Genomic DNA, 27670 nt, shown 5'->3' on the forward strand with positions numbered 1-27670 from the left:
TTAATGTCAAGTTCAAAATGGACTTCTACTCGGAAAACTGTTCAGGAAGAAGGGTTGTTAACAGGAAAAAGATGACAGGATGTACATTTTTGCTACTGGGATCTTCTTAAAATCATTTATGAAGAAGCACACATTATTGTTATTACTAAAGTCGTCTACTGTCATGGAGAGATAACTGTCTCAGTTATACTCAGTTGATTAGAGGTTTGGATTTGTTTTATTCAAACACATCTATTCAGAATAGATTTTCTGCCCAGCAAGATACATCTGTTATTATTGTAGAGCAATTAAAACAGCCACAATTAAACCGCTTAAATATTGTGAGTGATCCACGCATCTCTCACGTATAAGAACATATTGGTTAATAGTCGATGAGTCAAGGAGTGGTGTGTTTTCATCCTGCAGCGCTGCAGCAGAAGCAGTTGTGCATTTCAATAGAGCTCTCTGTTATGTGAACAGGTTGATGCTCAGAAGTGTCTGGAGGGTGTAAATGATTTTATAATCCTGCCTCAGCCTTCACTGTGAGTGCCATGAGCTCCATATTTGCATGGAAAATGCTTTAGTTATGTAGCTTTATGTAGTGTTCTTATGTAGTAAGAACTGTAGAAAATGTTTTAGGTGTTAATTAAAGTACAATTTTTAAAGCTTTTTCCTATAAAGATATTGTAGATTTTTACAACACTGTTTGTACCGTCATAACTAACTCTACACGTTTACAACCACAATACAGTGTATTTTAAACACTTTAAACTTAACACTGATTAAGAAAGATAAACTGATTAAGGTTGCGCCAGGTATTGTCTGAAGGCTTTCCTTTCAAAGTGAGCAATACAACCCCACTAACGCCCCCCCCCCTCCTCACTCTCTCACACACACACACACACACACACACACACACACACACACACACACACACACACACACACACACACACACACACACACACACACACACACACACACACACACACACACACACACACACACACACACACACACACACACACACACACACACACAGTGGTGGTGCCTGCATCTAAAGTAGTGCCCACAGCGAGGCATATGTGTGTCAGCAGGGGGGGAGCCTGTGTCAGTGACACTATGTGAGCGAGGCAGAGAGAGCCTGCTGGGTTTGTGAGCGGGTTCTCTACCTCCTTAATTATTGAATTAAAGAGAGGGGAAAGGGAGACGGAGGGAGATTAGTCATAGGAACTCATCCAGTCCTCGTTCTATAAATGACAGCTGTCCGCATTAGAGCCGATACAAAAGTTATAAATGAAGAGACGCAACCTAGATAGCTTCTCCCTCAGGTCCTCACGTCACTAAGTCCTCACTTCATTTGTATCTTTGTCCTTCTCCCCTGCTCTGTCTCTATTATCAAATTATCCTTTATTGCTGTGGAAAGTATGATGTTACTGTGTGAGCAGTCATTTCTGCACAGTTCTAACTGAGCAATGCACCATTTAAACAAATGTGAAACCATTACATTTGTATTCTATGCTTATACAGTACAGTGACAATGACTGCCCATGCTTTGAAAACTCCATCCTCCCTGTGCGATATGTTCACTCTAGTATCAGTTGAAGAAAAAAGGATACTAGTTTGAATCTGCAGAAAAAAACACAACACATCTATTCATCCAGTGTTTCCCCTACCATTGTCTTGGAGGGGCGCTGCGCCCCGCCAACGGAGCCCCGCGCCCCCCCTGAAATTCAAGGTGTTTTAAAAAAAATATATATATTATTTTTATTTTTTTATATATATAGCACCAAAGTGCAACTAATCTATATCTACTGTCACTTTTCACATTGAACATGTGCTCTTTTATTAAATAAACGCTTTCATTTTAAGTTGTGAGTTTAGTGTTTTTGACCCTAAGAAACACTGATGCATTAATCAATAACAATAATCCACAGTTTATCTGCTCCAGAGGATTTAAAAAATGTATACCCCAATTTTTTATTTTAATGAATGATTTCTAAACACAGACACCATTAAATGATTGAAGCATAGGCCAAAGGTTTTTTAATGAAATGATCAACTATAGGTATGGGTGTAATGTTCCGGATTCCCCATATTTTTGGATGTGTTTGGTTAAAATTATGAAACCTACTGAACCAATAAAGCAATATTTTACTGAGCTGAATTGTAAGAAGTCCATCTCAAAGTGGTGCCAGACAAACATTACACTGTCTGCGGCTTCCAGGAAGGAACTGCCGAACGTCTCAAAATGGTATCATCAAGTTACAAACACAATGGATTTACTTACCTCCGCTTCCTTTAAATGGTTGCAGAGGAGAGAGGCAGAGGAATAGAAAGGAGAGAGAAGAGAAAGAAAGAAAGGTCAGTGATAATGGCACAGTATGCTATATCTATCAGAGCTATTACAACCTGGCGTTACTCATTCTGAATACTGAACCCAACTCTGCAGATTCATTTAATAGGAATCTGATTCTGAAGGTGGACCAATACCAAAGGACACACACATACACACACATTCGCGCTCGCAGTCTTATGAGATAGCCTTATTTGATGTGGCATGTAATTTGAAACACATCGAGGGCAAATTGTACAGGCATAGAGTTAAGGCACAGCATAGAGAAAAAGAGAGGGGGGAGAATTAAAGACGGGGAGGCAAGGGGATTGTGCATAAATAGAGGCAGCAGGAAAAGAGGTATGTGATTTTGGTGCATTTTTATTGTGCTATAATGTGGTGGAGAGGGTCAAAGGAATATGTTCGTGAAGGATTGCCTTATCTAAAATATGGCTGGGTAATATATTAACATTATATTGGATATAGGACTCCTGTATTTTATTTGTTAAAAGATCGAAAGTGATGTATTTTCCTGGTTTGAAAGGCAACATTACAGTAAATGAATGTCATTTTCTAATAGTTCTATTATTTCACTCCTTATTCAATACATTTACTTTACATATGATTATTAATCAACATTCTCATTGTGTAAATTATTTGTTAAAGCATTAATTGTTAACACTACATTACCGTCACTACATAACCACAATATTGAGGCCTAATCTGAATGAGGGTCTACGATTGAAGGTCTTATGTATATTCTGTTATTACGAAGTGAAATCTCTATTTGGCGTCTGTTTTAGCATATTAAAACTAAACATGGCAAAGAAATGTATGTTTGTTTGAAAGAACATTGTATACATTTACAAATTCAACCGTGAACTTACAACTAGACATGAGAGATGTATGAGGGGAAAGCTACCAGTGGCAGAATCTCAGTGTTAGTATTATTAGATCTCAGCGCTGCATTTGATATTGTTGACAACATATTGCTAGACCGACTAGAAAACTGGGTGGGAGTTTCGGCAACAGTTCTAAATTGGTTTGAATCTTACTTAAAGGACAGAAAAAACGTTGTCTCTATAGGCAACTACACATCAGCGTTGACAAATATGACATGTGGGGTTCCTCAAGGCTCCATCTTAGGACCTCTGCTTTTTAATATCTATATGCTACCACTGGCTCAAATAATGAAAAACAACGACCTAAGTTATCATAGCTATGCAGATGACACCCAAATGTATATAACAATTTCACCAGGACACTATTCTACAATTACAACACTGAGTAAGTGCATTGAGCACGTCAATGACTGGATGAGTAAAAACTTTCTCCAATTCAACAAAAAGAAAACTGAGATTATTGTTTTTGGAGCAAAGGAGGAACGAATAAAAGTAATCGCAGAGCTTCAGTAGGCAGACTTCAAAACAACAAATAAAGCAAGACATTTAGATGTAGTGATGGACTTTACATTACAACAATGATTAAGTCTGCATACTATCACCTTAAGAACATGTATAGGATTAAAAGACTAAAAACTTGTCCATGCTTTTATCTTCAGTAGACTCGACTACTGTAATGGTGTCTTCACAGGTCTCACTAAAAATCTATTAGAAAGCTGCAGCTGATTCAGAACGCCACTGCTCGAGTCCTCACTAACACTAAAAGAGTGGATCACATCAGTCCAGTTCTGAAGTCTTCACACTGGCTTCTAGTCTGTCAAAGAATTGATTTGAAAGTACTGCTGCTGGTTTTTAAAGCACTGAATGGTTTAGGACCAAATTATTTTAACGATCTCCTGCATAACTATAAACCAGCCATGAGTCTCAGGTCCTCTGGGACGGGTCTGCTCTCTGTTCCAAGAGTCAGAACTAAACATGGAGAAGCAGCGTTTAGCTATTATTCCCCGACCATCTGGAACAAACTCCCTGAATCCTGCAGGTCCGCTGCAACTCTTACTACTTTCAAATCCAGACTGAAAACTCATCTTTTTGCCGCTGCTTTTGATTAATCTGTTTATATTCACACTGCAGTATGGCTTTTATTCATGTATTCTATACCTGTTGTGTTTATTTTATTATCTTTGCTTTTTAATGCCTGTTTTTAAATGCCATTTATAATGTGTTTCTGCTGTATTTCTTCTTAAATGTCTTTTATTTTATTTTGTAAAGCAATTGCCGTGTGCTGAAAGGTGCTATATAAATAAACTTGCCTTGCCTATGCATTCTTTCTCCCCTCATTAACAATAAACCTTCATTTTTTCATCCTAACTCAGGAGGCTGTTTCCTGCGTAAGTGTCCACTCTAATGATTGTAACAACTTCTGACTCATGCAATTTGGTGTGTTGGACTTCACGATTCACAAATTGAATTCATTAATGAATATTGGTTTCAATATAAGGTACTTTGCATAATAAAAGCAGACACACAGATGGTCACTTAAAACAGATTAATCCCTATATACTATGGCTCAAGTTAATGGCAAAAATGAAGTTTATTTCATTATAATCTGAATGTAGAAGAAAGTTGACAGGTAAAAGGTTGGATTACAGCCCATCTGAGGTCCTCTTTAGAATCCACTGACAGTAAAACTGTCTGTGTGTCTACATCCGAACCAGATCCAGTGAAAAAAATAAACCTGTTGTCTTATATATGCAACGTGTTGTTTTTTTCTGCTGTGTTCAGTTTGACCTGCAGCTACAAACACATTGTGTGTAAAGAGAAAGTGTTTCATCTGTTATCATCAGATAACAGATTGTACGGCGTCCAGCAGAGGACTGCAGCCGAGGTGCCGCTGCCTGTGCTGTGCTCTCTTTTACTAGCTGGTGTTACTTATGGTTCACAGCAGTTGCTCCTCTTATTATTCAATATAAGTCACAGGAATGACCTTTCTGAGCCCAAGATCCACATTAATATTTTAGTGTGCTCATCTCCAAAGCATTAACTGTCTGTTTAGCTGACTGCGATACTGCCCCAATGTCATTCAAACCCTTTAAAGTGATTAGATGGAGATAAAAATGTGTCGTTATTATCATACGGTCTCTGTTGGAGGTGGTGCTGGAGCACTATCAGCTAGAGTTTCCCAGAGAGGGAAGTCTTTCAACCGTGTCCATTTATATCTGCAAACACTCTGCAGGAGCCTGTTGGCACGCAACAATTTGAACCATTTAATTAAGGTAGCTTTTTTTATTTTCAGTTCAATTAAAATCTGTTTAAAATATAACACAACAGCTGTCAGTGGAAATGGGATTGCTTTTTTTATAACACTTTACATGATGCAGTTTATTTAACAGGGATACAAGTTTAATTATGGCAAATTGAGCGCATGTCTGTGTTCAAACACCTTCATTTTGCAGTGAGTACTTCCATCAGACGTTGCTGTTTAGTTTTCAGACCGGCTGCTCTGTTCAGACAGTCTTACCCAATCATGAGAGGGGTCAGACTTAGTAGGATGCAGTAGGAAAAACTTAAATTCTGCACATGGAGTAAACTTAGCAATATGGTTACTTTAACCTCGATTTAGTTTGCATATCAAGTTTTTCTGGCACTTGAATGCATGGACTGAAACCATAGACTGAAAATGAGCCAAAAACAGACAATTACACACATTGAATATATATGTCAAGACAAGGAGATTGATAGCAGATTCCACCATTTTCAATAAATGAAGTTATTCCAAATATAATCAGATCCATGACAAGACTCAAAAGAGATACTAGCAGGCAATTACCCATGTATTAAACTGCAGCAATAGGCTTTGTCAAAAGTGGGTGGTTAAAGCTGGATGAACAATAACCAGTCTTTTCCTTTTACTTTAAGGGCTGTTAAAAAGTCACATTTGTCATTCTGTCTCATTTGGCTCTTCCGCAGGTCAACTCTTTTTTTCCCTCTCCTTTAAAGTGATGGGCAAAGGATCTCATCATATAGCGGATCCCTGAGGACGTTAGAGACAGTTAAAGGGTAGAGAAGGAGCTGAATTGATTCAGAGGACGCAGAGTGGAAATGACTTCATAGCAATTTGCTTCTCTCAGCAGATGTAACCTTCACTAAATGTGTGTGTGTGTGTGTGTGTGTGTGTGTGTGTGTGTGTGTGTGTGTGTGTGTGTGTGTGTGTGTGTGTGAGAGTGTGTTTGCACGCTCCTATATTTGGGAGTTTGCACAACTACTCGCATTAACATTAAAAAGGAAAAGCCAAGCCTGGAGTGCTGACTGAATGTGTCATAATCAGGGGATGAGGATGCAAATCTGGCCCCTCGGTGGAATCTAAACAGCCTTTAAAATGTATTGTGTACTTTATGCATCTATTTCATGGATCTAGAACTTTGTAAAGATCCCTCCCTCATCTATTCCCTCATAGTCTCTCATTCATTCCCTTCTTCTACTCCTCCTCCTCTTCCTCCTCCTCTCGTCTCTTCCTCTCCACCAAGTCTCTGCTTCCCTCCTCAGGCTACATCCTACTTTTAGACATTCACTGGTCTGGGATCTGATCAGCATTATGTGACGATGATTTATGAGCTTAGCGAGCAGATAGCAGAACAGAGCAGGGAGTGGATTTTAAGACACGCTTCATCAGATGACTTTACTGTTGGGCCTCTGCAGAAGTGAGGCAGGCTGAGTGCATGCATCTTTTATTAACAACCAACAACACCTTATCACCTGAATCTCCTCCTAGAGCACCATTGTGTTCTTTTTAACCAAATATCTCTCAGAGGGGCGTGGGGTGTGGCTCCTTATTTTCATCTACAGTAAAAGACAGAGAATCAGCACTTTTGAAACAGGGCTGAAACAGAGGGGTTTGTGGGATGCTACAATGCATGATCTGTTTGGTATTTCAAGCCAAACACTTCAGAGACATGTTTTGTATATATCTGAGACCTATAATATATTTATGAAAAACAGTATAATAGGGGACCTTTAAAACATTCTCTTTTTTGCACACAACACACACAACCAGAGGAGGAAAGAGTGCATTTCATGAGCTTGTCCTCACAAGTAGTGAAATAATGTGAAGTCTTCCTCGCTGGTTATGTTCATGAAATAAATCATCCATATTTAAAACAACCTTGACTAATTGACTGAACCCAAGAAAACCTTCTCAGAATATAGAACATTACAAAATATTGTGTGATTCATTGACTTGTGGGTCATGTAAGTTAGCCTCACTGGCTTAATGAAATGAGAATAAATTAGTCAGAGTCGGCGGCAGAGTCAAACTGAAAACATTTACACCAGAGAGATGTTTGGTTAATCAAGGTCAGCAGACGTCCCTCCAGATAGCTGGTATTAATTGCTATCTTGTGATTATAAATCAACAAACTCGCAATCCATCATTTGTTGCATTGTATCCAGAATCTCAAACGGGCCGTTTGGTTCTTAGAGGTCCCTTATCGACCCACTGCAGCATCCTGCTCTGAAATTAAATGTGAGGATTTATTGCAGATGAATGAAGGTGAAATTACTTTCTTAGAGCAGAGAAATTAAGTTTTAGCAGCTGTTAACACCACAGTGTCATTTTAGATTTGTAGATGACAAAACAATCTAAGTGTCTTGTGGTTTATATTTAAGGAATATATATTAAACAGATAATGTAACGTGTTTTACAGGATCTCCTGGACATATTTCTTGGCAGAATTGAAAAGAAGTGTAATGTAGAGGAGCTTTGAAGTAGACAGGAGGATGTACGGAGCAGAAGAGTAAAACATACATTAAAGCAAAGAGACGAGAAGCATGGATAACATATTAAGAGGGAAGAGAAAAGAAGAGGGGGGGGGGGGTAAAGGTATGTCCAGGAACAAATGAGAGACTGAGATCTAAGGGAGAGGAGAAAAATATCTCTAGGAAACATAAAATGGATGCGAGGACAAGGAGGGAGGACAGGTAACAACCTGCTGGGCTGCTCCACCAGAGTTTATCCTGTATTCCTGTCTACAGACACAAGATTGACAGGCAGCATCTCATTCACATAAACAGACTGCTAACACTGAATATCACATGTGGAGCTGATCGAGATGAGGCGCCAACACACACACACACACACACACACACACACACACACACACACACACACACACACACACACACACACACACACACACACACACACACACACACACACACACACACACACACAAACAAACAAACACAAGCATGCACGTTTGCAATTAGGAAGGAAAATATTTTTTGTGATAGCTTTCTCTTTCTACGCTTTCTCTTTCTTCCTGCTGGGCATGCAATGATTTGCAAAATATCACTACTTTAGAAGCACTGCCTTCTTTGAATCCCTTTAAAAGGTCTTTGACAAACTGCCCCGAAGGAAACATGGTGCTGTTTTACATAAACCTCGACTCAGGTGGAATGTGTTTTATGGCTGCTAGGGCCTGAACGCCTCTCCTCTTGAAGTCTTCTAGTTCCCCCGAGTTGCTTTTATGTACTGTGTGTGTCCTAAGATGTGAAATTGTTTTTATGCGAAACTGTTTATGCTGCCATCTTCACCAGGACTCCCTGAAATAAGAGATCTTGTATTTAAAGGGATACAAATGTTTAGATAAAAAAAAGAAGAAAAAAAACGTAAAACTGAATACCTTCCATGCTGCAACGTTGCGGAGGGATCTTGCAAACCAATGACAACATTTGTATTCACAGCCAATCCGGCTTCTCTAAACTGAGAAAAACAACTTCTTTCCTTTCTGCTTCCTTCTCCCCTCAGCTTTCTATTTTGATAGCGTCCTTCATTCATCAACTCTCTTCCTCCACTCCTCTTTTTCACGCTGCTGAAAGCATCCCTACTGCTCCAGAATCTGAACGATGTGGCTCGCAGCCGAACATCAAAATATGCTTCTACTTCATGCTGTCCTTTCTTTTCACGTTAATGAGGGAAAAAGCTTCTCTGAGCAGCCTGTTAGTCAGAATATCTTGCCATCTTCACACACTTCAGATCTCTTTCTTCTTTCTAAAACTTGAGTTTGAATGAATAAAGAAAAGGAGGAAAACAAAGGTGGAGACTGAGGATGGAGCTCTAAGAAACAGCAACCTCTACAAATCCCCGCTGAGAAATAGTCAGGTCTCGTCAGTTACTACAGAAACACAGAGTGAGAAACAGATATAAGACATAATTGGTGTGAAAATAGGGAGTAGGTGTATGAACTACACGTTAGACTGGGTGAATGGTTGTCAGGGCATCTGCAGATATTTTAACATCCACATTTTGTGATTTTCAAGCAAACCATTGTAATGATGCAAAGACTCCAATGAATGAAGAGAGTTACCATTAGTCAGTGAAGTAAAGGCACTCATAATGGCAAAAAGGACAACTTTTGTGCAAGCTACAGTATGACTCACTGAGTGTTGACACATTGTTCAACACGTTTATCTTGGATATAACACAACTGAGTATGTTTTCATATCATAGCCTGGAGAAATATTCAAGGGAGTTTGAGAGAGAAACTCACTTCAAACAGCTGCATGACATGTGTGTGGTCATTAAACTATCGGTTATGGAAATGTACAGAAATTGCTGCAATGCTACACATGAATATCTCAATTATTTTTACAATTGATTCCTCTTTTAATTGGTTTTTATATTAATCATTTTTGTTGGCTACCTTTCATGTCAGAAAATCATTTACACAACATCCCAGCAAATGACATATTCAATTTGCACTTGAACACTTGTTCAAATAATGATCAATATTCATGATCAATACAGAAGAAAGCAGTACATTCTAACATTTCAGAAACAGCAAACGTTTGTTTTTACTGACTGATAAAAAGGACTTGAACAAGAACTGTTTCAATTCTATCATTTATGCTCTTATCACTACAGCCCTACCTTGAAGGTTGAGTTATTATGGATGAACAACCGACCGACTGCCAAATAAAGTGTCAGGAAGTGAGATGGATAAAGGGAATAAAACAAAACTCAGCCAGAGAACTGATGAAAATGAAAACAAGGCAGAAGGAAACTGACAGAGAATAAATAAAAAGTCGGAAACATTTTGCTGTTGATTCACTCATTCAATTTTCTGCACACGCCAACAGTAAGAAAGCCTGTAACTGTTACCAGGACACTTTTGTCTGACCGTGTAAGCCAGGTATGTTGAGGTCAGTCTTGATCTAAGGCTGGGGGAGACGCAGGCTCAGTGTAATAAATAATACATACGACAGCATGTCACTAGATTAGCTTGACAGGGCTACAGGTCTGCTGCCTGAAGCCAATCTGTTTGATTTGGTTGCAAAGAAAGACAAAAGAAGGGGCTGGTTCTCCTCCTTTTGCATGTGTTTTTTTTCACTACAGGTCTCTCAGACGTACTGTACTGTGAGGGTGTCCTTGATCTCCGAGGTGAGCTCCACCAGAGAGTGTGCAGCCATAAGTTAGATCATGATGAATAGACTCTGCTGCCTGCTAACAGTCTCAGCGCTCACACACTGCTTTCCAGTTGGCTGCCATGCGTCATAACCTCTTCTTGGTGTGAACTACAAAGCTGTCTCTGTTCTCTGCTCCTTCAGTTTCCTTCTCTATCTCTCTTCCACCTGCGAATGTGGCTGCATTGTCATTTTGGAGAGAAATATACATATTCAGAGTGACATTTATAAACTCTTATTAGCCCACCTTCTTCTGCTCTTTTCTGCTTGTGTTGTCAAAACTGCATCTAAATACCCAAAGCTGAATACTATGTGTGATGAAATTAAGGATTTATACAACAACAAACTCTTTCTATTTCTTTGTTATAACTAGTGATCTTCAATTTGTTGCATTACAGGGAGTCGGTGCTGATAAAAAAAAGGAACATTTTCTGAAATTGAATCCATATATTTGCATTGATGAGCTACAGCACAGCCCTAAACTTTAGATAAATGGAAACACAGATGCGTAAAGCGCAAAGGGAGAGCAAAGGATGTGAAAGTTCACAACAACATAATATATTCATACAGCAGCTATGTTTCTCTCTCAAAAGACTTACTGTAGTACCCTAAACAGATCTACTGAGTCTCACTGTGAAATTGTATGAAAATTATGCAAAAGCAGCGTGAAAGGAATATGATAGCGGGCTTACAGCAAAGTGTTATGGGCTGTTCTTGTTCTAGTACAAGTTCACACACAGACTTCAACTTATTTAAATTCAGTCCGCTAACTTCCTGTGCTAAACTATCCTATCTTTTTTTTAATACCGAGCTATCCGACAGAATCCCTCCACTCCTGTCGGTATCCCACGGTGATAGTGCTGCCGTGGCGACGGGCCAAGTGTTTAGCCAATCGTACGCTGGCTCTCTTATCTGTCTGCTCCACCGGGGAAACAAGGGGGGAGCTCGGCAGGACGGAGAGATAAATGTCCTTTCTTTACTCAAAGTGCATCACTCTGCTCTGTTTAATCCTCCTCCACTCTTCCCTGCAGTTCCCCTCGGTGTGTTTGTACGTTTCCTCGTCCCTCAGCATGTTAGCGCCGTCCCGCGCTCAGCTTTCCCTCACTTCACAAACTCTTCATTCTCCTCAGACGCTTTCTATCTTCCTCGCTTTCTATCTTCCTCACAAAGTCAATGCCAGTTGAAACTTCAAAGGAAGTCTACTGAAAGAAGCTCTCACGTCTCACTGTGGGTGTGTGTGGTTGTGTTTACGTGTGTTTGTTTGTGCTGATGCATACCTGTCTCCAAGGATTTGTCAAACTAAATTCAAGCCAAATAAATGCAGACATCCAAAGCAGCCTCCCAGACGAGATCTCACTCTAAACTCTTCACAAAGTGTTTTTAGCTGTATGTGAACATTTGTCTGTATTTCACTTTATCGTGGAACAGCTATAGTCTGTTTGTTTAAACTCTGTGGGTTTTTCTGGAGGTCACCCAAACTATTTTTACAGTAAAAGCTGAGCTCAGCTATAATCCAAGCCATTAAATCCTCCGCTCCACTGGTCTATACAAAGGCAGGCAGTGACATATTGCAGTGCATGGCAATATGGAGAAAGTCAAATATTAAAATATTCATGACAAAAGACCCTGATATCGATCCTGCCACATATTCTCGTGTTAGCCATTTTTCCTTACACAAAATATGTACACAGTGAAATCTCTAACCAATTATCAGTCATATGGATATGATGACTACATGAGTAATGGTAAAGTATAGAAAGATAAACATATATTTTACCTTTTTTGGTAGTCAACTTCTCGTTGCTCTGGCAGGTCAAACTCTTTTTTGATAAGTTTTGACCATCGGTATTGTAGTAAGATATATACGCATATAATCATATACATATAATATGTTCAGAAACATTCCCGTTTACTCCAAGGTTTTAGGATAATTTGATATATAAGCTTCATTTGGAAGATAAATTGTTTTATATTCACAGTGCCTTCATCAAGTTACACTCATGCTTCTTTATGTTTTTTTGTGTTTTGAAGAAAATAGTAGCAACACTATGAATTATTTTGCTGCAAACAAATATGAACAAATATTCAGTGAACTTTTCATGATTTCCATATTCATCACCTTAGGGTGCACCTTGTAAAACAGCACTGCATAAGGCAAACAGATCTGACCCAGAGTAAGAGAACATGGCCATAACAACAGAACCGCGTCTACCTCACTAACACACACACACACACCACACACACACACACACACACACACACACACACACACACACACACACACACACACACACACACACACACACACACACACACACACACACACACACACACACACACACACAACACACACACACTTTTAGACAAACAGCACTGCTGCCGCTTGAGGGAAGAAAAGAGGATTTTCAGCAGAACAGACGAAGGACAAATATTATTCTCCTTCACTATTGTCTTAAAAAAAAAAAGCGGGCAAACAGCAGCATGTCGGATCAAAGTTAGTAGAAGAGAGCACCTAGACTATTCTATGACACACATACAGCAACACACACACACACACACACACACACACACACACACACACACACACACACACACACACACACACACACACCCACACACACACACACACACACAGGAGCTCATTTCACTCGGCCTCACAGGAGTTTAAAAAGCTTAGTCAGGAACGGAGTATGTGAGGGAAACACAGAGGGAAGAGGGAAAGGTGCTGATGTAGGAAAATAAGGAGGATGAATTGGAGAGAGAAATGTAGGATAAAAACCAGAGAGGAGGAGGAGGAAGAGGAGGAAAGGAGAAGAGCATAAAGGAGAGAGTTGAAGCAAACTCGGTGCGATTTAAGACGTCGTAGTGGAGAACTGCAACTCCAGGTTAGCTGCAGCTGAGAGACGTCTTATCTAAATAAACACTGTCAAAACTTGACCTAAACAACCCGGTCCTTTTAATACTTCAAGAACTGATATTCTTCTGTCAACACTGATCAATAATAAATTCCGTCCTGTTTTGATACATCACAACTCAGTTTGCGATGGTAGACGTAGTAAACAGAGGAACAAAGCTCTTTCAGGACACATGAACCCAGTTTCTACCTTCCTCACTGTGAGCAGTAAATCCTGTCTGATCTGTGTTACAGGGTCTGATCACAGCAGCACTAAAGCCAATTTCAAGGAGCAGAATTCCCAGCTTTCACACAATCCACACATCTTTAACAAAGTAGAAAACAGGGCTGGGAAACAAACATCTTGTTTATTTGTGCTTTATTAAGATAATGCTTAACAAGGAAAACATGTACTGGATCCAGTAACAAACCATCATCAACATTTCAAACAACACCCAGGAAACAGGTAGGCCCTACCTTACTAAGTTAACTGAACCATTTAATGGGAGAGAGACACACACACACACACACACACACACACACACACACACACACACACACACACACACACACACACACACTGTTTTCCTCATCGCCTCTATCAGTCTAACCTGCTATCTATTATCCTCTCTCTCTCTCTCTCTCTCTCTCTCTCTCTCTCTCTCTCTCTCTCTCTCTCTCTCACCTCCTTCCCGACAAACAAACATCGCCAGGTCTCTAACAAGCCCATATGGGGATTGATCTCTCCAACGGTCTCATCTCGTCACTAAATGGCTGAAGGATGTGCGTTCACTCTGCAGGTGTTACACGAGGATTTAGTGCTATTCTTATATTCTTTAGGATTTTGTTTGGGATTGGAGCCTCCACGCAGCATATTCATTATAGTAATGGTATTTAGAGGGGGTATCGTGTTTCTTTCACTCTAATCTAAGTCATGTATGAAACGACACACAGAGAGGTCTTCTTTATTCTGAGCTAACAACAACAACATCAGATTTAATGAGCCCTCCTGGGAGAGGCTCCCCTCTGCTTTCCTTGGTCGATGGAAGCTATATTTTACCATTCAGAGGTGAGATCAGGATTTGAAACAGTTCCTGATCTTTTACAAATTATTTACTTTATTCCATTCACGTTTGTGAAGGTGCGATGTCAGAAAATATTTAGAGAGATTCATGTTTTTGGTCTTCCTACTTTCTCCAGTTCTTTCGCAAGAACGATACGATAGCATCCTTCCAGATGATGACAGGCTTTCTGTACATTACGAAATCAAGCCCTGTTTACACCTGGCTTTTACATGCGTCTTGGGTAATCCGATGACAAATGGACATATTAGTATGTCAGTTCACACCTTCATGTGTCTCCATAGGCGCTCTGTGACCACTTGTGAATGCATCTCACTTCCACTCTGAATGCAAACAAACACCTACATCATTTCTGTTTACAATGACGAAATGTGTTTACATTTTTGTTCCTGTTACTTGTCCGGGACATATCACCTTGTATTAATGTTTAGACTTCAAAATAAAGGGCTATGTCATGAACGTATTCCAAGTCATCATGTTTTTCATGTTATATGCGATGTTATAGATCCATATAGCCTTCACACTTTAATAAGCTGCAGTTCAAGAACCAAACTGTCCGTGCTGCAACTTCTCGCAATATTCATTCTGAATTTCACATGCACCATCAAGCAGTGAAAATAAACCTACCAGGGTAAGTAAACGCTCTGCTCTCAGTTTTTAACCACAATATCAGTGGGGTTACTAGTCTTTTAGCCGTGCTCCAGAGGAGGTGCCTTTACACGCACGATCAACTACAGTTTCTCCAGCTGCTCTGTCTAACCTCAGTGGCTCTTTCCACATTTTATATCCACTTAGATCAGTTAAGTCTGCCTTAATACCTCTATTCAAATCTTTTTTCTTGCTGGGAAATTAATTATTAATAGTTACATCAGCCATACTGAATGCGAAAATGAAAATGAATGAGAAATCTAAAAGGGTTTCAATGAAAAGTTATCTAAATGAGCAAAGACAAATAAAAAGGAATTCAGTATCAATACAATCTTATCAATTTCCATCCTTATGTAGAGCTGTTTAACCTTTCCAGAAACCCTGTTGTAATTGTGGACTTGTTTTAGTTGAGGCTGTTCGGAGTGCTTAACATCGCGTGCTGTGAATAACCAAAGGATCATTCACTTAGACAGAGAGCAGTTTGACATTCAATACAGAGACCGAAACACACTGCGTCGGCCTGTCAGGTGAGATGTCTGCAGACTCTTCATCAAATAAGATCTACGCAGAATGCATGATGAGATCACTTTCATTCCAAAAGCATTATGCTATTCACCAATACCAAAAATACACAATTCTTCTGCTTTTTGTCTTTCATTTACTCGTGATTTCCAGGAAAGTTAAATGATGATTAAAAACCCTTACCTATCTATTCATCATGTTATCTTGTCTTTCCTATATTCTTCAATCCAATTCTTCCCTAACAATTGTGAAGATAGCTTTGAGCTGATTTTATTCTTTGTTTTTCTCTACCCTGTTCTTTTCCTTCACGACAAATTATTGTTGTGATTATAGGTCTTAACCTCTATGTGTCTGTGTGTTTGTTTGCAAGTGTGTGTTCAAGCCCTTTCTCTTGTCGGAGTGCACTTAAAGCAATTCACTCCCAATTCACAAAGCATAATGTGTGAGACAAGAGGTAGATGTTCAGTAGAAGGGTTGTTTTCTGATAATTACTGTCTCTGTGTTGATCTCTCTTGTCTGTCACCACTCATCCCCAGGTGCCCTGTTGTTGTGTTTTTCTCCTCTTCTGAACCGTGCCTCTGCAGTAAACAATAAGCATGACTGTTTACGTAGAGAGTGTACAATTAAATCCTGCATGGACATGAAACAAAGCGAGACTATGCTTCATTTGAAGATGAAATAACCAATTACAAATGCAGTCCTAAATTCATAAGCAATGAAAATTCACCCTTGCTTATTTCTCCAACAAGCCGTTTAGGACAGAGAGTGAATACACATACTATACAGAGATGCTGTACTGTATGAGAAACCAATGTGAGTTTGGAAAACTGCACAATATACATATATTCTAGTAGACCTCAACAATGGAATTATGATCAGTAGAAATGGCCATGTCATGGGACCTTTAATACTATAATAAAAATAAAAGCCTGTTCCCACACTAAGAGAGGGATGCATATGGTGAAATAATATACATTATTAACAATAATATAAACTGAGTTTTAATTGCGGCGAAATTAATATAATAAACTTTCTGAGCAGAAACAAAATCCATATCCCCCTCAGCCATTACTGCTCAACAGGCACCAGGGAAGAAGTGTGATGAAATGTAAGAGAGAAGAAATCAATTTCAGATACAAATAAAATATATATATGTAGACATTATCCTGCCTACAGTAGGTACTCATGCAGCTCTACTTTCTTCTAGATCCGGTTTCAATCATTAGTATTCATTTGTCATCTTTGTTACAACTGTGTCCCTGATGGCATGTCTAATTTTGTCAGCCTTTTAGTTCCCCAACTCTAAAATGCATATCCATTCCTCTACATCTACCGACACAATTTACTAAACATCATTTGCAAGAAAAAGTCCACTTTGATTTTTAAACTACGCACACAGTCTCTATTTGTAACTGATATGGACTACTCCCCTCCAGAGAGAAGGAGCTTTAATCTTTAACACCACGGAGAGTGAGTTGAGCGGATGAAAGATTTTCACGTCGGTGACACAGCCACAGTCAATGAGCAGAGTAATCACAAACACAATCATCATCACCATCATCACAACAGTTATGATCACCATAATGGGCATCATAATCATAAAGCTGACAGGCACGCTAATCAAAAGGCTGATAGTAGAGTGGGAAACTAATTGAAATGGATGTGAAGGTATTTATCTCCATTTTTAAAGCTGTGTGTTTTTTTTTCAAATGTATGAGTAATGAATGTGACTGATGCGAGGGAGAGTGTTTTACATTTGGTGACCCTGAGAGAACGTATGCTTGCTGCACTGTTTCTAACAGTACTTATAATATTTAGTGAGAGAGGAAGGATGGGGTGAGTGACTGAAAGCTCCCTAAAGATTGTCAGTTTACTGTCTTAGAAAAATATTCAAATGTGAGATGTTAAAACTAGTTGAATGTCAGCCATTTTTGCTTAAATGCTTATACAAGTAATATAGAATTAAATATTTGCTCGAGCAGGCCCTCACAAAACGTTGAGGCAAATGAAGTATGTAGGCTAAAAGCCATATTCAATTCAATTTAGATTTTATACTGATGACACTTGGCACACAAGGTGACATATTTGCTCACTATAGGCGACCTTTTTAGCAACACTGACTGCCAAAGCTGAGCTGCTTTTTCCCATGTGACTCTTATCTCCTTCCAGACTTTTCCATCACCGCTGACAAATTGACAGTGACTCCTGGCCAGACTGCAAAGAGCCCTGGTGTAATGTTACACAAACTACAGTTGACATGTCCCAGCTCTTATCATGTTGAATCTTTAATATTCACTTCACTCTGGCTGGTCATCCAAAAACCTTTACTCTAAATGTATAATAAATAAACCCTGCAGCTTGTTTTCTCTTCAGTCTCAACAAACGTGTACAGCAGTGTCCACGTGAAGCACGATAACACCATCAAGCTGGGAAAACACAGGATTAGATACTGAATCGGAAAAAAACACAAGATATGCAAACAGAGGCTAAAGAGCACACAGTGGCAGCTCATTTGCTTTACAAATTCGAGATGCTGAATTGTGCATGGACTGTGTCAAAAGCCGCATGTAAATATTGCCAAAATCAAACTGTGAACTGTGAGAAAGATTTGTGTTCAGGGATGAATTGAGCTGATAATATCTCTGGAGTGCACTTGTTAAAAGTGTAGATAAGTCAATGAGCCCAGCTTTATTTCTTTGGATGGAAACACATTACGCTCCATAAGGCTGCAGGCTGACGACAACATGCACTGCGGGGCTCTTTTCCTGTTAGGAGGCCTCTGTGAAATACAGATTTGAATCCCCTTAACATACAGTATAACCAACAAACTATGCTTATAAAGCAATAGGAAGCCACTAGCAAGTGAAACTACGTACAATAAAGCCTGAATTAGATCATAATGCGGCTTTATGTAGAATACTGCATCAAGTAAAATCCACTTTTACGATTATGAAGCCTATTAAAGCAAATGTCTTTACTTTGCTCTTATAGCCCGCTGTAGAAGCACTTCAGATCTCCATACTGGATGTTCAGGCCTCAAGAGCATTAAAGAGAAATAGCAGCGATCAGTGGCGTAACAAGGTTGTGATTGGCCCCGGTGAAAATATTGTTTTGGGCCCCCCCCCCCCCCCATAGCCCCAAACATAAGCGCACGCTGATGCGCTCACACACGCACAGACATACACAACCATTCAGAAGCGCCACATGTATAGGCTATCAACAACAGCCTGCCCTGGCCTCAGACCACCACAGCCTGACAACGGCACAGCGAACTAAGAAGAGGATTACACCTGTTTCCTTGATGTTTGTCTCTGGGGAATGGGCCGGTAGGCCTACATAGACCGGTTGCTATAATATAGCTTTTGATCTTGGTGTTGGGGGTCTCAATAGCGCCATAGAGTCCCCTATCGGTTGGGGCTCTTGGGGGAACTGTTGGACCACCGCCGGGCACAGCCAAATCCAGCCTCTCCTCCTGGCTGGCTGGAGAAGAAGGTTGCACGGCCACGGATACAGCTTCACTTGTGGAGCTAGATGGCAATGATGGTGGTGAGCAGTGGCGTCGCCTGGCCTGGGCATCCGGGGCTTTAGCCCCGAATGTTTTTTCTGTAGCCCCGGACAATTCTCCCTCAATAATATAATACATTAACCGTGCTTTACGTGAACCTCATCATGACACAAGAGAGGACGGCAACACTGTAATTACCCGTGTTCAGTGAATGCAACAGAGGCATGACACCAGACCAATCAGAGAGTTGCATGGAAATAAACGTGTGCTTGTGTCATTCAAGCTCGGCTCTGTGTGTGTGTGTGGCAATAGCGCATTTAGTGTGATAGAGAGAGAGAGAGAGAGAGCGAGAGAGAGAGAGAGAGAGAGAGAGAGAGAGAGAGAGAGAGAGAGAGAGAGAGAGAGAGAGAGAGAGAGGGGGAGGGAGGGACCGCTGCCAGCAGGGACCTGTTGTTAGCATCTGGTTAGCTAGCTGCACTAACGGACATAAGGAGCTGTTTGTTCCACAACAAGCTGGAGGAGAGTCCTCTCCTCTCAGACTGAGAGACTCAGGTGAGCTAAAGGACTCTCTGAGTGTTTAGATACTTAACTTTAGTCTAAGTTATCTCAGTGGGTCTCAAACTGTTTGGTCACAAATTATTCAAAAGATTATTTCCACGGCACACCTTCATATGATCATTATAGTTATAAAAAAAATAAGAGAATAAAGGAAAAACAGTTATGAAATACTATATGGCAGTAAAACAAGAATAGAGTTTAAAAGGAGAGTGATTAGTAAAATATCCATAAAGAAAAAGTACATCTGTTTACAGTTCTGCTTCATATGGGTGTTGAGAGAGGTATCCATAGATCTCTTCATTTTGCTCTCAAAGTGCACCAGATTGATGCTTTTAACTTCAATATTAAAAAAAAAATCTTCCCTGGGGAGCATCCCCCCGGACCCTCCTAGAGGAGGTTAGGTCTGCCCCCCACTCATAAAAAATACCACTTTACCCCTGCCTATATGCCGTGAGCTGATTATCGAGCCTTTATTGTAACAGGTGTACTGTGTGTGTGCGTGTGGGGAGTGTTGCAGTAAAAAATGCCACTAGTGCCGCCGCCACTGTGGGCTAAGCCCCGAATGTTTTCAGGCCCAGGCGACGCCCCTGGTGGTGAGGCAGGTGAGCTATCGATAGGCTCCGGCTGCCGCTGCACGTCAACATTGCTAACGTTAGCGCTCGATTTTGAGGACGATGTATGACAAAAAAGACGTTTAGTTTAGCTGTTACATCTCCTTGTTCTCTCTTGTCCTTTCTCCTTTGAGCGCTGCTCTTGTGCTTTGGTTTGCTGTACATTATAAATGCAAGCTATTACATTTTTTATAATGCTACCGAACTTGCTGCTGCTAGCTACAGTACAGTACAGGTTGATTAAACGGTTCGCTCGTCACGCAAGGTATCACATGACATGAAAGGGAGCAAGGTCATTGGACAGACAAATTACAAATTAATTTAGGTTGCTTGGTTACTTTGAAGACTGCGTGAACCGGTCAATGCCATTGGGGCCCCAAAAAGAATGTTGCACCGTCGATAGTTACGCCACTGTCAGCGATGTACAGTACGTTTATTCAGGATCAACCATCGAATAAATAAACAATAATGCTGAAGGTTATTTCAAGCACTCTTAAGGTTTTCTTTCTAAAAAAAATGCACATACAACTACAGTGATTGCGCCGAAACATTGGCTGACCAACCCATCAAGCTGTGCCTGAACTCTGTTTACCCAGGCTACACTGAAAAAAACCCCACTCTCTCTCTCTCTCTGATTTGGTATTCTAAATTGTATGTCAGATTCATCTTAAGATGTTTCTCCAGCTGTTCCATTGACGGCTTTTTAGTTGCACTAACTCATAAATGTTTTGTGTTCTCTTCTGATGTATATGAATGATGTTTTTTAACAGTGAAATATGCCTTGTCAAAAAACAACAACAGAAAACTAGTCATTGTCATGTGTGGCACAGGGTCAGAGCTGAAGGCAAAGTTAAACTTGAATAACGCCTGCAGGTTTTATGCCTCCAACAGCAAGTGGAAGCTTACATCCGAGTCCGTCCAAAATATCACCTCATCATTTTTATCCTATTAGACCTAGGTGTGTAATTGACATAATTCTGTGAAAAGTTGAGTAATAGTCAAAAATACTGAACTATTGTCCCAATTTTGAAGAAAGTCCTTTAGGGCATTACACCTGAAAACATAATGCCTATGCAACCCCGTGGGCAGAACAATAATGCTTCCACTGAAATAGCTCAGGAACAATGCTTGTAGGGGCTGAGTGGGGAGGGTGCGGTGTTGTTGAGTCATTTCACAGCAGGGATTTTTTCTCCCATTTTGAATCCATCCATGTTCACTGTTTTAAATGTAGGATTGAAGCAATACCCATTTCATTTGATAGTGAAGGACAGCGAAGGACATTGCCACACACACACACACACACACACACACACACACAGACACACAGACACACACACACACACACACACACACACACACACACACACACACACACACCACACACACACACACACACACACACACACCACACACACACACACACACACACACACACAGGCTCTGGTAAAAGAGCACGATTAAATCCTTTTTTCATCAGGACTCAAGGCTCCCCGATGACACATAGTCCAATATGTGATCCTCACAGCAAGCATGAACACATACAGATGGCGGAGAGTTCCCAAAGGGAAAATAGTTGATAATAAATATTCTGTATAGGATAAAAAAGAAAAATACAGCCAAGTAAGGCAATACTGTGATACAGCTGCAGACTGGAAAATCTCTATTTCCTGTTGAGCAAAGACTGTTCAAACCCCAATGCCAGTTATTTTGTATTCGTGCCTGTTTGGTTAAATCACTGCTTCAAATGAAGCATTTTGCACCGAGGCAGAGGGAGGTTGTGTTTATGTTAATCAGAATTCAGTTCTTCATTTTGCATTACATTTCAGTAGCGTTTGCTTACACCACCTGTTATCGCAAACTCATGCAGACAGGAGTCATTCTTGCTGCAAGCTGTGGCCACACACACACACACACACACACACACACACACACACACACACACACACACACACACACACACACACACACACACACACACACACACACAACACACACACACACACACACACACCACACACACACACACACACACCTTTACAAAATATAAGCTTTTTAATGCTTGTGATAAAAGCTGTGTTAAAAAAACTGCTTTTTTATCACCATTTTTATCTAGCTCAGTGCTTGTTAAAATACACTTTACAATTTCCCAGTAATTGCATATCAAGTACATTTGTATTGATTAATGGTTGATTCAAATGATGAAAACCAAAACTCTGTTGTTAGGTCTTTATATTACCTTTGTACAGCTATAAGGCACTGCATGTGATATGAGCATACACGGTAAATTAATTACATTGCACGTCCAACAAAAGGTGCCAAGACCTACGATTAATTTCAGGACAACATGGCAAGCTCCGCCAAGCAACTATAACATGGAAGTGTGAAATACTTTGCAGCATAGGATAGGTGGATACAGTCCGATGGGTTAATCACTAACAGTAATTAAACAAGAGAAACAGATGGTAATGAAACACAAGTTACTGTAATTCTAATCACACTGCTTCCCGGAGAAGTTTTTCTAATGAGACTCAGACCAGAACTCTCCTCTTGGTTCATTAGAAAACTGTCTGCTGCAATTAAAGAGGATGAGAGGGGCTGACATGATTGGTTATTAAATTAAGTCTTGCCCCGACTCCACCAACTGATACTGTATTCCTCCTTCTAGCGATGTGCTCCCTGCCAGGGCTGCAACACTGCCTCTGGTCACACAAACGTATATGTGTGTGTGCGTGTGCGTGTGTGTGTGTGTGTGTGTGTGTGTGTGTGTGTGTGTGTGTGTGTGTGTGTGTTCACAATGCAGTAATGAGGCAGCTGGCTGGCACCAAACAAATCCAATACCGACTCTGCACCACGAGGCCGAATCGAACAGATCGACAAAAGAAACGCTGTGTGTGCCAGCGTGTGTGTGTGTGTGAACAAATGTGTTTGTGAAAAGGTGTACTGTATACTGATAGGTGCATATAGTGTAAGTGTGATCAGGGACATAACATAACAGCTGCTGGTTCATACCTGTCTCTTGACTCAATACCTGCCCAGCAGTGACGTGCGGTGAGGTTCATGGCTGGTGAGGCACTGACTCTTTCAGAGTCAGATTTACAAATATTATAGCCTATTTTGACCTTAATCGAAATATTCTGTTATTTTCAAAAGCTTTTTTAGTCTGATGCTATGATTAATTTTAAACAGACCGATCAACAAAAGGATACCCAAAATCTAAATATTGGATTGTTCTTTCTAAGTAAGATCCCATTTTCATTACAGTTGTGGTCTTACCTTGACTTGAAGATGAATATAAGTCCATGCTATCCTTCTGGACAACAATCTCTATTACTGTTTTGTAAAAGTCCTCCTTGTGCTTTTTTCATTGCCGTTGTACGATGAGACCAGCGAGCCTAAATATCATATATACGTGAAATAAGTTATTTAGAGACTATGGATGGCGAGGATAAATGTAATAAAGGGATCTACAAACATTACATTGGTGACCTACAGTGAGATGGGAACAGGCATGCGCTTAGGGCCCGCTTTCCAGCCAGTTTCTGTGGGGTGACGCATTCTGAAGTGAGGCAGAGCTCATCTGTGCCTCACCTCACCCCACAGTAAATGGCTTGAGCGCGCTCACAAAATATGTGGCCGCGCTAAATTAGTGCCCGCGCTCCAGCAAGTTACTGTGGGCTTACGTGAGGCAGTGCTCGTCCCTGCCTCACTTCTCATCGCTCCCGTAGCGGAGCTCGGCAAATTTGCTGATTTTGACTATAAAATGCGATTGGAATCATACAGAAATCACATTTACACAAGATCAGTGGAGACATTTTATTATTATTATTATTTATTTTTTCTTTAATTGTCCGTTACATTGGAGTATGACAGGTGAGGCTCTGCCTCCCCTGCCTCCACTGACTGCACGTCGCTGCTGCCCAGCCAGGTTTATTATTTTACAACACATTCGCTCAACAGCTTGAGCTGTCAGGGACGAAGTATTTGATGTCTCTGGTTTTCAGAAGAACTCACCATTCCCTGCCACATAGAGATCTTCATATCAGAGACTGTAATTACTCTGCAGATATCAGCAAACCACACTCATCTTGGGTCTTTGAGGCGAGTCAATAGACCATATTGCGCTGCTGCATCGTGACAGGAAATGAATTTTTACAGACACAGGCCCACAAATTAGGTTTTTGCGGGCAAACAAAACCAACAGTTCAACTGGTACTCTTTACTTTCTATGAAATGGCTTTTAACTAACAACAGCTCTGATTTTTGGTAGTTTCTCTGCCACACACTCCCCCCCTGCCTGAAATAACTCCATTGTAGTCCTTTGTTTACTTCTGTAACATAGTGACATCACAACGTTACATGTGCGCTGCTATTGGCTAGCGCTCCAACACATTGCACGTGATAGGTTAAGGGGCGGGATATCTCTAAGCGGTTGACCAATCACAGCCTAACCGGCCAGCTAACCAATCAGAGCAGACTGTGCTCTGGTTTCAATGAAGAGCTTTTTGAACACTAAAGCATGTAAACATGTCACAATAGATGCACAAAATACAATCAGGAACCTGAAAATGACCATTATAGGGCCACTTTTCTTTATGAGTTTAATTTAATATCAACTTTGGTGAAAACATTAACATGTAGGCCAATTTAACCATGACTACTCACCTGAACATGTGATGACTTACAGTCGTCCATCACACATAACTTAGATTACACACACAAGCTACATTGACAGAAGCCCAGGTAGAAGATGCAAGTGAGAAGGGAACTGAAATGTTAACAACATGACAAAAAAAGTCCCTTCAGAGTTGGGAAGTAGGATTTCATAATATAATAAAAGCACTTTTTGTATTGAGGAGGGACTTTCTCCAGTTTCAAAGGTTGCGAACAAAAGTAGGCTGACCTGCCACAGGAAACTCCTGGGTTGAATATGAGTCACATACAGAAATAGCTTGATTGTAGGGACAGAGGAGTAGTTTTACGGCATGTATTGTTCTGTTCAGAGCAGAAAGTATTCTGTTGAGGTACTTTATCATCATCAAGTACCATTGAATGACTTTTTATGGCATGGCTGGGCGTATGCAGTAAGAGCACTTAATTTAAAGTGACAGGCTAAGAAGAAGAAAAATAAGGGGTGCAGGAGGGGGACGCTTTCTTTGTACCATGTGATTGGATGACTCCAGTGTGGTAATGATGCAGCATAGCAACTGGTACTGTAGGACAATCCACTTCTTCTTCTTTCTCTTTCTGTCCCTCTCACAGTTTAATTACCGTTCATCCCAGACACGTGAGGTAGGTGATTGGCATTCTGTTTGAGGCTTGAGATCAACACTGTGTTCGTTTGTCTTTGCAGCAGGACTCATTTCTAGCACTAATGACTCGGCTGGCTCTTCGCAGAACTGTCACAGTCAAAACGTAAAGAAAGTCCTCTAACAGAAATCACAGACGCTTTACTTCTTCTTCACTGTCTTTCTGCCTCTTTTCTGGCTTTTTCTTTTACTCTCATTACCCTGTTTGTGAAGATCATTTTCCATTGTCACCCCCTTCAGCTTTTCATTGGTCTGACGCTATCTCTTGTCCCAGGTCATCTTTTTCGTCTCCTTCCCCATTTCTCTCCCACCTGACCTCTCCGCTCAATTTCCATTCCCTTCATTCGTGTCGTGGCTGCTGACACTCTGTTTGAGAACAGAGATTAGCATTGTGTTTTGTTTGTCTCTGCGAGTGCATGGATTCATTTCTCACACTAATGACTTGGCTGGTTATTAATGTATGATAGCAGTAATGGAGCTGTCACTTTCAAACTGATGTTTGGTTATTCTCCTACTATGTCCTACCATTTCCTTCCCTTATACCTCTCCCACTCCTCTGTACAAGGTCGTATCAATATTTCACTCCACCCATTCATTTATGTTGGAGTCTGACTATTTTCTGCAAATTCTCAGGTACATACAGTACATATTAGGGATGTTAAGATTCACCGATTCGCATCGGTGCACCGGCATAAACGTTCAAGATGCGAGTGCACCGGTTGAAAGAGTGCACATCGGCTACAGTTTGGGTTGAACTCGCGATGCATCGATTGTAGCGTCTTTGCATCGGTAAAAAAACGATTCATTCATATAATATCCCCTCATCTTGTCAGCACTCAGCAGAGACGATCTTTGATCTTTGCTTCGCCACTACGGAGGCCGAGAGTCTCAGTTATCAACACACATGGAAGTCGAGGAGAAAGAGAAACACAGCGCACCGAAAAATACCTACAAATCAAACGTTTGGCAACACTTCGAATTTTTCAAGAAAGACGGACAACTTGAAAAATCGCTTGCAAATTGTAAACGATGCCGTGCGGCTTTAAAGTACACAAGTAGTACGAGGAACTTAGCGACGCACATAGAGGCAACATGGGGTCTGCGGCTGAAAAGAGAAACCTGAAAGTTAGACATATGAGTTCAATCACTCAGTGAGGTGTTCTGTCAGTGAGAGTGGTGTTTAGTTTACAACAGCCTGTGACTGCCAATAATAGTTTAAATGTCTTCCTTACAATTGTAAGCAGTTATGAAATACCTGTTTGTGAAAGGTTATTTTCTTTATTGTTCCTATAGAAACCACTGCTTTCTGCTCACTGGTGAGTTAGCCTATGAATGAGTGTTAAGCACATCAGGCTGGCAGTTGTATGTGCATTGCACTATGGTAGTTGTTATTTGCACATTGTTAATCCTGGGCATCCTTAAATTGTTTAACTGTGAGGTGTTATCAAATTGAACTGTACTCTGGAGACAGAGAACACTACTACACTTGTGAAAAGGCCAGTTTGTGAAAGGTCCAAGTGTTTGTTTTTTTTAAGGTAAAAAAGAAACAGCATGATGGGATGTGCAGTACTAGTAGAGAGAAGCAAATATGTGAAGCACTTTTTTGTTAATGTATGATTTGCTGCATATAAGGAATAAAACAAAATCCTCTGTCGTACCATATTGAATTGTATCATTATTTTGCATCGTGTTGAATCACATCGTATCGCCCCGTATCGCATAATGTTGAATCAAATCGTATCGAACTGTATTGCAACAGGGGTGAATCGTATCGTATCGCATCGCCTGGTGTTTCAAAGGTATCTTTAATGTATCAAATCAAATCAAATCAAATCAAGTTTTATTTATAAAGCACATTTAAAGCGATTTTTG

The 27670-nt window shown here is 40.4% G+C and overlaps 1 protein-coding gene across 4 annotated transcripts in view; it reads right to left on the minus strand.

Moving 5' to 3' along the window:
- Positions 1–27670, minus strand: part of spock1 (SPARC (osteonectin), cwcv and kazal like domains proteoglycan 1) — a 97155-nt gene that overhangs the window by 48905 nt on the left and 20580 nt on the right. For 2 of the 4 annotated variants that reach the window (XM_034133891.1, XM_034133890.1), the window contains exon 3: positions 2269–2277. The exons of the other annotated variants lie outside the window; for them this stretch is intronic. In XM_034133891.1, coding sequence (XP_033989782.1) covers positions 2269–2277 — 9 coding nt within the window. The remainder of the gene's footprint in view (positions 1–2268; positions 2278–27670) is intronic. 4 annotated transcript variants of the gene reach the window in all.

This window comes from Trematomus bernacchii, unplaced genomic scaffold, assembly GCF_902827165.1.
Source record: "Trematomus bernacchii unplaced genomic scaffold, fTreBer1.1, whole genome shotgun sequence".
Classification (NCBI taxonomy): Eukaryota; Metazoa; Chordata; class Actinopteri; order Perciformes; family Nototheniidae; genus Trematomus; species Trematomus bernacchii.